The 12,197-nt window shown below is 39.1% G+C and overlaps 1 protein-coding gene across 7 annotated transcripts in view; it reads right to left on the reverse strand.

Annotated features, from left to right (window-relative positions):
• The window catches only part of LOC110078761 (uncharacterized), an 82,227-nt gene that overhangs the window by 24,281 nt on the left and 45,749 nt on the right, over positions 1-12,197 (reverse strand). For all 7 annotated transcript variants that reach the window (XM_078386285.1, XM_078386286.1, XM_020793219.3 and 4 more), the window contains one exon: positions 9,085-9,315. In XM_078386285.1, coding sequence (XP_078242411.1) covers positions 9,085-9,315 — 231 coding nt within the window. The remainder of the gene's footprint in view (positions 1-9,084; positions 9,316-12,197) is intronic.

Consider the following 12,197-nt stretch of genomic DNA (forward strand, 5'->3'; position numbering starts at 1 on the left):
AATGCATTTCTATGGGCTTTTTAATATCGCTTAGCAGCGATTTTTGCTGCACGGATTAACATCGCTAAGCGAGGCACCACTGTACTCTCATGGCTGTGACCCATGAACTGCAGTTTTACTTAGGGCAATGATCTGATTCATGCAGTGTAGGAGTTAGCAAATAGTGTCAGAATGAACTTCCCTGAGAAAAGTTGAAGCACACAGGGAACAACACTAAAAAGTAGTCCATTGGTCCGCTCTATCGTAACAACATTTTGCCATGTGACCCAAAGACCCATATTTCCCTTCCCAACTATTAGAGGAGTTTCCATTTCCTATACAAACTGCCTGTGCAACCTTTGAGAGCTGTCTGCATTGTGTACAATTCTTCCACACAGTATGGATGGACTGACTGACTATGTGTCTGACTCACAAGTGCCCTTTAAAATTCAAGTAAGGTATAAAATTCAACATAGAAACATACAATCGTAAAATAATGAAGTTGGAAGGGGCCTACAAGGTCATCAAGTCCAACCCCCTGCCCAAATGCAGGAATACAAATCAAAGGATACCTGCCAGAAATTTGGCTACATTTCTCTTGAATGCCTCCAGTGTTGGAGTACTCACCACCTCTCGAGGTAATCGGTTCCATTGCCATATTGCTCTAACAGTTAGGAAGCTTTCCCTGATAGTCAACTGAAATCAGGTTTCCTGTAACTTGAGCCCACTGTTGTGTGTCCTGCACTCTGGAATGATTAAGAACAGATCCTGCCCCTCCTCTGTATGACAGCCTTTCAAATATTTGAAAAGTGCTATCATACCTCCCTTCAGTTTTCTTTTCTCAAGGCTAACCATGCCCAGTTCTTTCAGACTTCCCTTATAGGCCTTGGTTTCCAGCCCCCCGATTATCTTTGCTACCCTCCTCTGAACCTGTTCTGATTTGTTAAGGGTGGTGTCCAGAACTGGAAAGAGTACTCAAGATGAGACCTAATTGGTGCCAAATAGAGGGGAACTAGTACCTCGTGGGATTTGAAGATTATACTTCAATTAATGTAGCATAAAATAGCATTTGCCTTACTTTGTGGCAACATCACACTGATGGCTCATATCAGCTTGTGATCTAGGCGCAGTACTTTGCACTTATCAGTCCTTGCACACGGGAGGTACTGAATTTTTTTCTAGAATTTCAAGAAATATAAATAACAAATTCAAGTGTTCTGATAAATGAATGAAAAGGCAGTTTCCCCCCCATTTATTTGGTTCTACCCTGTTTCCCCAAAAATAGCACCTAACCTGAAAATAAGCCCTAGTATGATTTTTCAGGATCCTTGCAAAATAAGCCCTACCCCAAAAAATAAGCCCCAGTTAAGTGAAACTCCACCCTCCACCATTGTGCTGCAACCAGAACAAGATAACATGACTGTATTGGAATAAATGTAAATTGCTGTACATGAAAAAAAAATAAAATGTCCCCTGAAAATATGCCCTAATGTGTTTTTTGGAGCAAAAATTAATATAACTGTCTTATTTTCGGGAAAACATGTTATGTATAAGTGATATAATGGAAAATTATTTTATAGCACAATTTAATCAAACGGATAATTTTACTGCAGAATCCAGAGGGAGTCAAGGGATGTTGATACATCACCATATCAAACTAGTTTAAAAAAGTATCCAGCATCAATTAGTAATTTACTTTCCTTTGGTTCTTCTAGTGCTGATAGGGTAGGCTTATTCATGAGGCTTTACAAAACCCAGTATCTTTCTTCTTTCGTGGAAAATAAAACACAAAGAGACCACTAAATAATTCATCATGGTCACCCACTTACCAGTATCTCACTAACTTAAGGCACTAAATGACCTTGTTTAATAACACCATGAATAAGTATTCACAACCCTCTAGAGAAGGTTAGGTGCTGGTGTTCTTATATAAGGCAGACTCTATATTTAAAAAATATATATAATTAGGCCAGCACTTATGTTAATTATTCATTAGACATTTTTGGCAGACCAGCTGATTCAGGCAAGCAACTGTATTTTTAAAACACATGCTCAATCTTGGTTGATGCAAAATAATGTGCACAAACGTCATATATTACAATGGGCATTATTATAAATAATACAGATTCTCCGTAAGGTATTTTGTTCCTGAAAATGTTATGATAAATGTGTGCCCTTTAAAAACCCCTTTCATAATATTAATTTTTTTTAAAAAAAGAACTATAAAGTCAGTCTTGTGAGACATCCATAAACTTTCAAAAGCAACTATATATCCTGCAGGACAAAAGGGACAAAAGTTACATCATTGGCGATACCCTTGAACTAATGCAGGTGGAGAAAAATACAACCAACATCTGAACACTATCTGGGAAAAACTGAGGTATGCCATGAAAAGAGGCATCCACACCATCCTCTTGATACTACAAGAACATCTATCTAATGCACGGGTCTCAAACATGCGGCCCAGGGGTCTCAAACATGTGGCCCCCCAGATGATAGTTTGTGGCCCTCACTTTGCCTGCCCCCCAAAGCGCGCACACATCCTCTGCTGTCAAGAGTTTAAAAAAAGCCTTGCCTCGCTCACCGGCTCTCTCACAAGACAGCACCTCTTGCACCCTCCATCCAGAACTGCAGCCTGCCAGCCAACCTGCCTGTCTGTCGGCTAAGGAAACTCCTGGGCGGCTTCCTCGGGCTCTTGCTCCGCTTGGCGGAAAATCTGATGCGGCCCAGCCTCACCCAGACTCTGCCTCTAGCGGCCCCCATGTAAATTGAGTTTAAAACCCCTGAATGGATAGAATTCTTAAGGATAAATCCAGTGTTACTAGATGGGTTTCCATTTGTGTAATGGCAATTGTCCTTCATTTATTGTGTAGCCTCATTCCAAACTCTCTGGACAGTCTTCCAATTCTACGCCGCAGATGAGAAGCATTTGGGGTATTCCACGGAAAGGAAAAACTGAATCTGTCGGTAATGTCTGTCCTCAGACATTTGCAAGTATATATGGTGCTACCAAATTGCGGGAACTTACAAATAGTTTCTCCAATCCTTAGATTTTCAAGCAAAGCATTGTCTGTGTGATTGCTTCTCTCCACTAGAGAGATGGCTGGTGTAATCAGCTTTGACATTACTAATCACTGATAGGTAGGAAGGGACTGGGGATGCCACAATCAACCTTACTTTCCTAGATGTGTGCTTGCAAATGAAAAGGAACAGTATCTATTTTTTGGCTTTGCGTACCTTGGCATCAGTAGTGATCTAATCTTCTCACTTTAATTGAAAATCAGTAAATGAATGATTTCTTTGCCACGACTTCTGTGCTTTTCTTCAAAAGGAGACTTTTTGTTCAGTTGTTTCCAAAAGAGACTGACTTTTGAATTGTACTATGAAACATGCAATTCTTTCAAACATCCTTTTTCAGCTGTCACATCAAGAATGTCTTTTGTACTAGTTCCTAATTTATTATTGGCATCCAACACATTAATGCATACAAGCAAATGTTATTTGTATGCAATTTAAATTATCTCTCTATTTAGTATGAGCAAATACAGTGGTACCTCGCAAGACGATTACCATGCAAAGCGACAAATCTGCATGACGATGAGATTTTGTGATCGCCATTGCGCTTCGTAAAACAGTGTTTCCTATGTGCGATTTTCGTTGGATGATGTTTCAGTCCATGCCTCGCAAGATGATTTTTTTTTTCAGGACCGATGCTTTGCAAGACGACGATTTTTACAGCTGATCGGCGGCTACACAAAATGGCTTCCCTATGGGTAATTTTCACAAAATGGTTGTGTTTGGGACCAATACTTCGCAAGATGACAATTTTTACAGCTGATCGGTGCTTCACAAAATGGCTTCCCTATGGGTGAAACAACGATTATTTTCCCCACTGGAATGCATTAAACGGATTTCAATGCATTCCAATGGTGAAATGCTTTTCGCAAGACGATGTTTTCGCTAAACACCGATTTCAATGGAATGGATTAACATCGTCTTGCGGGGCACCACTGTACATTGATGGCAGATTACCAATCTGCACTGACACACAGACTTGAGAATACCAATCTGTATATTCATCTTTACATCTCTAGATCCATCTCAGTGTTTCATATTTCACAGACTCCAACAAAACATTCCCGGAACTGGCAAATCAACTGACTTGTGTTTTAGAGTGTGAGAGGTTTGACATCCCGTTATCTGAAAACTTGAGTCCCGGGGCAACGATGAGTTGTTTCATATATATTAATGTCCAATACAGCTCCAGTACCTACTTTTTCTGAGGAAAGGCCACTTGAGGAAGAACTCATTTTGAACAGAGAAGCAGCAGAAAAGGAAAACTACTTCCCAGTGGCAACTGCTCTCTTCCACTTCCTACCCACCCACCATACACAGCTTCTTACCCACATGTTTTCCTGTGTTTGGAAGCCAGCAGCTGATGGACAGTTTTCTAAAGTGGAATATTTTAAAGCAGAAAAAGAGTCAGTGCTATTTTCTTCATGAAAAAGAACAAAGCACAATTGTAGTCACACTATATGCACTTGGGTGCAATATGCTATTTGCCCTACAAAGTAATTCAGAAGCTGGCTTTTTAAATGCTTCACTTTACAGGACATGCTGGAAACAGAAAACATGAAAACAACCAACATGTTCATTTGCATTTAAATGCCTCCATGAAAAAATGTTTCTAGTTTTCAAAACTCACTGAAAATTAGTATCCTCAGTAAACTGCAAAATGCTACAGCTGGATTTGTTCACCTTGATTTTTCTTACAGCCTGATCCTACAGGTTGTGAATTAACACAACTGCTCAAATGATTAGGCTTTAACTCCCAGAGGTGTCACTCGAAAGGCACAACCTGAACTCCATCAGATGACCAGCACTATAGTAGAACCTCAGTTCTATTATCAAGAAATCTGGATATACTATACTATACTATACCTGCTCTACTTGACAAGCACAGAGTACTGTTTTCATTTCAACAGGCAAATGTTTATGTAGCCCTTGCAGCAAAGCATAACATGGAGTTGCCTTTACAAGGGCAACTATTTGCAGGAAAATATGCCTGTCAAATCATGGTTCTCACTCCAGTAAGAAACTACAGAAAGAACCAGAGATAAGACAGATTTTATATTCCGATCCTTCAAGAATTATAAAAGGATCCACTGCATATGGGCAGAATACATGCAGTCAAGTATAGTTTGGGGGTTATTTTTTGGATTGTTTCTATATATGGAAGTTGATGGTCACATGATATGGTGGTATACTCATATCTGTAAGGCAGAGGTGGGAAAGTAATGCTGGTGGACTGCTGACTCCATAACATCTAAGCTGTGGAGTCCTGCAAGGCAGCATCTTACCTCCCACACCCTTTATGGTCTATTCAGTGGAGGCAAACCTTTTTTGGCTGGAGTGCCCAAAATGAGGGGGTGGGGAAGAAACCAGTGGCTGCCGTGCCTCCCAGAAGACCAGAAGCGGAACAGGAAGTGGCAGTTTCGGGGGGAATCACGGGGATGGACAGGAAGATAAAGGGGGAATCATGGGGACGGACAGGAAATTAAAGGACCCAGAACAGGAAGAGAAAGGGGGAATCCCAGCTGCAGCCACTTCAAAAGGTTTGTTTCCACAACAGTGGGTGGGAGGGCCACTCACTCGCGTGCCAGAAGTGCTTCACATGCCAGATGTGGCACGTGTGCCATAGGTTTGCCATGTTATGCCAATGGGGCAGATCATGAGAGGATTTCGAATAAGGTGTCCTTAGCAGGCCAAGGACATCCAGCTCTATTTATCTTTGTCATCAGATTCAGCCAAGGCTCCAGAGATGTTGAACAGCTGTCTGGAGTTGGTAATGAACTAGAAGAGGGCAAATTATTCGAAGGTGACTCTGAGCACTTCCTGTGAGATGGAGGTTAAATTGTTGGGTTTTTTAAAGGGTCATTTCAATATTCATTTAAGTTCAAATCTTAATGAACATTATTTCACTATGAAGTTGTAATGAAAACCCTCAAAGACTCTAGTAAGATCAGGATAAATAGGAAACATCTATTTCAAATGGGATTATTATAGTTTTGAATTTTAAGTTGCAGTGTATCCAATTATCACATGGCTAATTAGACTGCATGATAATGCACTGTAAATAATGCAGAGACTAAATCTATATATAGTGTTGCACTCTATTGGCTTGCTATGGGTATGAATATGCTCATTTGCTCTCAGTACCATAGGAATATAAAAGACATTCTTGCAAAATCCTCAGCTTCTTTTTCAATGACTTCTGTTTCTGATCTACATTAAACTTAAACAATCAAGTTTCCCATTTTTTTTCCTGAAAAGTCTCTTTATCTAGCTACTTTTCTCACAGACAGCCAAATCCTTCAAGGGAAACAACTGCTGAAAGCACTGTGTCAGATTAAATATATACTGCAGTTTCTAGAAATGCAAGACCATTCCAATGCTTACATTGTGTGTGAGAGGATTTCAAACCTATTCTAGAAATATTGCCAGAGGGTGGTGGTTTTCTCAAATGGTTTCTATAATTTATTTGCTAGATCATTCTTTGAAGAATACAATGCAACTGTGTTAGTAAGGGTTCCTTTAATTCTGTACATCACACCAGGCAGATACCAGAGACAAAAATGCCTAGAATCTCCTCATTCGTACTCATTCAGCAAGTTCTGAAGAGGCTGTGTCATGTTCAATTACCTATATATAAATGGGAAGACACAACCTGTGTTATATACATTCACAATATTTAGCCTTAGACTGATGGACTGTGAAGGATGCTCTGTAAAGTGTTAGTGAAAGGAGGAAGTCTGAACAAGATCAAGCCAAATCCCTGAAGTATATGAGGCTACCAATGGTCTAGAATGAAAAAACTCCAAAAGTTCACGAGTAATGCACACATGCTTGAGGAACTCAGAAAAGATAACCATCAGATGTGTTCTATTAACAGTGTAACTAACTCAGACGCATAATGTTCAAGATTCTTTATCAAAATTCCACCTAAGGACTGATTTATACCAGACATTAGTGTTCATTTTATGAGTCTGCTCTCAATTCAAATCAAACAAATATATGAAATGAGGAACCTGACTTGTACAAACTTAGAACATTCCAGTGAGTACTTAGCTTCTCCAATCTAGCATTGTACAAGAGATGGCTTGCAGAAGTAGTATCAGCTGGAGAAAATATGAAACACTAGTTCATCCATTTTAATGTTGTCATAATTTACTGTGTTCAATTTAATTTTTGGAAATCTAGAAGATGTTGGGTTGTTTATTGTTTTTTATCTGGTAGCAGGTCCCTATTATTTCAGGGATGGCTCTTTTCTTCAGAAATGTTCTTTGTGTAGAAAATTATTAAGGGAAGTGTAAAAAAGCAAACCTGAAATTGTACATTATGATTAAGACAATGAAGTTTGAACAGCAGTATACTAAAAGTCACTGCAGAACAATCAGCCAGTTATCCATCCAAGTCTGAAAGCAAAGTCAAAGTAAAATAACATTGCCTGACAAAGTATCTCTTTCCTAGCAAGCTAACACTCGTGTATGGTCATACAGTATAAATAAATGATAAGAAAATACAAGCTAAGGGGAAAAATCTTAGGCCATGCAACTCCTAGGGTACTGAAATGCAAGTATAGCAAATAGGTATCTGACCAAATTCGTTCACTAGCAATCTGGTCTCTTGGCAGTTTGTTCCCAAAGCAGTACATGCTCCCAGAGGTTTGCTGGTTTGGCAAAAGAAAAGTAAATTTTCATAGAATTTTTGGGAGTAATGTCAGATAGGGCAGCAATTTCCTCTACCGGCAAGCCACAGTTGTTGATAGTTGAAGAGAAAAATAAAGAAACAAGAGAAATATAAATATAGGGAAGGAACAGACAGCAACAAACACTCCAGATACCAATAGAGGCTCCAGGCTTGAGATGCCAAGAAGAAAGAAACTAACAGGAGATACAGCAGCACAAAGGAAACACAAACAGAGGATTTCTTCCATAAAGGCAAATGGTACATGGCTTGATTGGGTGAGAACATGTTAAAACAATTTTCTATGTATGTCTGGATATGCTAATTGCTCAAAACTACAATGCTTTTTACTTTTTAATGATGTATTTTAGAGATGTACTTGCTATTTTTATTGTGCTTTTTGAGGCTACAAGCTCCTATATTTTTGGACTGAAATATGATTTAAGTTCTTGTTCACAATTTTCATAGCTAAGTGTTTATAACTGAAATATATTTTTCTGATGTATGTATTTTCCTTCAACTTAAGTATAATTTCCACATGTTTGTACCTATAGCTTTTTCTCATAGCTACAGGAACATTTTAATACCTTTTTAACTTGTTCATTCGTGCATTTTTGTGCATAGAAGCAATATAGATGAATAAAGCTTGTAGAGATAGGCAAGCTGATGTTGCCTGGAATCATTTTTTAAAGCAACTTATTCCTTGATATCCAAATGAATTTTGATTGGAAAGGGGTATCTGTTTCATACTGAAGTTAACCATTTCAGGGACAAATGTCAGCTATGATGCACCACCACAAACTTACACTACCAAGGGGTGTTATACAGTTTTATGCTGCTCTAAGAACACTGTCCAAGTGTCATACCTTTGACCTGAGACAGAGAGACACACAGACACAGACACTTCTTGTTATGCTATCTGTATGGAATCAGTATCAGAGAGAAATTAATAGATGCTCACAGCTTGACTTCTTCCTGCACCAGTATTGCTTTACTTCCTAAAAAGATCATGTTGAATAAAGAAACAAGCTCCAGGGGCTTCCAAACCATCAGTGCAAAGTGAGGAAAGTGGCTTAAAAGAAGAACATTCTTACTTGTAACCAAAATTAGTTCTGTACAGAATGCCACAGCTGCAGAAAATGGCCTAAGCAGCATTTTAAATTGGTAGGTAAAATGGATTTCCTTCTTTCTCTCCCCTCAAAAGGAAAAAAATGTACAGCTTGTGCCCTTTTTGGATAAACAGGAATGAAGTATTCATGAAAGCTAGAGGCAAAACAAAACCATTATGCATCAGGTGAATGTAATATTCTGAGCAGCATTCTGAAGCAACCCCAACATGCCAAATGCATCATCACTCACCCAAGGTGCGGAAGGTACCAGAAGTGTCAAAGTGAACAAGTCACGGCAGCATTCCTCCACAGACCGATGACACTGAGCTGCATGATTTATCAGCCGAGCATAAACAACAGTTGGTAGGGTATGATGAGCTGCCTCAGAGGACATCTGTCCTGGGGCTAGCATGAAACTCAGATTTTGCCTCATGGCAAGCAGGTGTCTCCACAGCTTGCTAAGTTTCCCTTCAAGGGCGCTCTGTGAAAACAAAACAAGGAAAAAGGTTATGATGAGAAATGGTAAACATTGAGGAAATAAAAACAAGTTAATGATGCCAGGTGAAAGGGCACATGCCATAGCTGAGCACCTGCAGGAACCTCAGTAGATGGCTGACATTTCTGAAACAATCTCATGGGAACTTTAGCAGAGTCGTCACACTGCAGGCATCCTGTCATCTCTCCTCCACCCTTTTTTCCCAAACCATCTGTGGAGAACATGTGGTGAGGGGGCATGATCTGACAAAGCATAAAACACAACAAATTGCTAGACTTCTAGCTTCTTAAAACATTTTTTTTAAAATGGAGATCAAAGCCACTCTCCAAATAGAGCTGGTTGTTATTTCCCCCAAAAGACTAGCTCAGAGCTAGAATAGTAAAAAGAAAGAAAACAAATTAAAAATGTCAAACTTCTAAACAAGAGTATTAAAAAGGAATAAACAAGAAAATGTTTACCTTCTACCTACCACAGGATCCTGTGTCCTTTTTCCTGTTTAAGCCTTTGACCAGCTGTACTAGCAGTTTATTGAACAGTATGTTTTCATTTAGTCAAAAGACTAAGAAGTTATTGTTAAGATCAAGAGCTTATTTGAAGCAATCAACATACACACATACAAAAAAAGTTAAAATGCGTAACAGCTAAGATAATGGAAAAGGAGAATGTACGGTTACACAGCCCAAGCAACAACAATAACAAAAAAAAAAACCTACACACACACACACACAGAGAGAGAGAGAGAGAGAGAGAGAGAGAGAGAGAGAGAGAGAGAGCGGACTAGCTTGCATTTTTCTTAGAACCATCTGCCAAGATGTAAGTCTTTAGATATAAGTCTTTGTGCAGATTTATTCATAATAAACATATCTCCTTGAATGACACAACATGAGTTATTTCTCTATCTTTTATGTAGTTTTGAATCTTTCCATTTCATTCAGCACTCATTTGATGTTTCCAACTGTTACACATAATTATCTATTTCACAGAATATATAGTTCTGAAATTCATACAGAGACAGCTGCAAATGAAAAGCAAGCTAATTTAAGTACTCTTTCTTCAGAACCCAGGTGTGTGCACATGCACACACACAAGAATATAGAGCAAAGAAAGATAATTTTCCTCCCAAAAGGAAACTGTGAATCATACAGAAGCATAGCCTCTGCAGAATTAAAAAGAATGGTGAACTTGTTGACCTCAGTCGCTCAAATCAGCTATAAACATTCCTATATTGCCTAAATTGAATTGTCCGTGCATCTACGAGTGAACAAGCACATCTCTTTGATTCTGCTCTTGAACTATAGAGAATAATCTCACAGGAAGCTCACAGAGATAGGATAGTAATAGATTGGGTTAAGTCTGCTTCTCGGAAATCAGTATGTTCATGAGTAATTATGAATAGACCAGCAATGCTTCATCTTTTTGGGGAGTCCCTTTTTCCCAACTTTAATTTTGCCAACATGCTGAAAAAGAATAACATAACTATCTATTTAGAAAAGGCAGCTATGAACAGGCAGTAATTCAAAGATTTATGTCTTTGTATTTAAGTGTACACATTCAAGACTTCAGTCCTGTGATGTTCTACTCAAATCAGTATCAATAACATCAACTTTATTCATGGACACAATTATCAAAGCATTGTTAGCCTCTTCTGGGCAGGAAGCTCCTCAGATGGGAATTCCCCTGCCCTTTTAATCCTCCTGCTTTCCTGTACCCTTTCAAATCCAATTCCTGGGGCAAATGACACCCCTCCCAGATAGTGGCCTGGTGAAAGAAGCCTTTCATAGCCTTCCACTGACCTTCAGATAGGACTCTGGAATGGCACGGAAGAGACCAAGATCAATCTCAGCTACTGGCCAGTGCCCACCCATTCATATTGTTGTTATATGCCATCAACTTACTTCCAGTAAATTAGTGACCTCCAGAAAGTCTTCATTACATAGATTTGGGGATAACTTTGCTTACACAGGAAATTACAGTGGGGTCTTGACTTGAGAACTTAATCCGTATTGGAAGGCGGTTCTCAAGTCAAAACGTTCTCAGGTCAAATCTGCATTTCCCATAGGAATGCATTGAAAACCATTTGATCCGTATCTGCTCTTTTCCGTCCATAGAAACTAATGGGAAGCCGCCTTCGACCACTAGAGGGGGATATTTTGTTTCTTTTTTTCTTAGGTCAAGAAAGGTTCAGGGAAGGCAGGGAAAATACAGTCCAGGCAGTACAGTACCAGGCAGTCTGAAGACTGTCTCCCAATCCACTCTCTAAACGCTGGGAGGAGTGAGGAAGCAGACAGGCACCCTTTTCACTGGCCAACAGTTAACTGAAAGTTCAAATTTTGCACTTTCCCTGCCTCCCACGTGGGTTTTTTCAGTTCTTAACTCAAATCTAAGTACTTAAGTCAATATTTTCCTATGAGAGCGGTTCTTAAGTCAAAATGTTCTTAACTCAAGCCGTTCTTAAGTCAAGACCCCACTGTAATGCAATGTTCCTATAGTTACTGCACTCTCTGGCATCTCCTTTCTTGGTGAATGGAACATATATTGAATCCTTCCAATCTGTGTGCTATTTTGTCTTCCATATATGTTGGCATATTCTTTTTAACATTTTCATAAATTCGGTCTCTGCAGCTTAGAATTGTTCTATTGGTATCCCATCTACTCCTGATGATTTATTTCTTCCAAGAACCTTGAACACAGCTTTCGCTTCACTTTCTAAAATGGCAGGGTTTTTTCATCAAAACAAATCTGTCATCTTTGCCTCTCTTTTCTATAATTATTCAGTACATAGTTTCCATCTTCCCATCATTTTACTCTGGTCAGATAATATGCTTCCCTGTTGATCTTCCAACATTCTTATTCTAGGTTTAAATCTC

The sequence above is a fragment of the Pogona vitticeps genome, chromosome 2 (assembly GCF_051106095.1).
Source record: "Pogona vitticeps strain Pit_001003342236 chromosome 2, PviZW2.1, whole genome shotgun sequence".
In the NCBI taxonomy this organism is placed as follows: domain Eukaryota; kingdom Metazoa; phylum Chordata; class Lepidosauria; order Squamata; family Agamidae; genus Pogona; species Pogona vitticeps.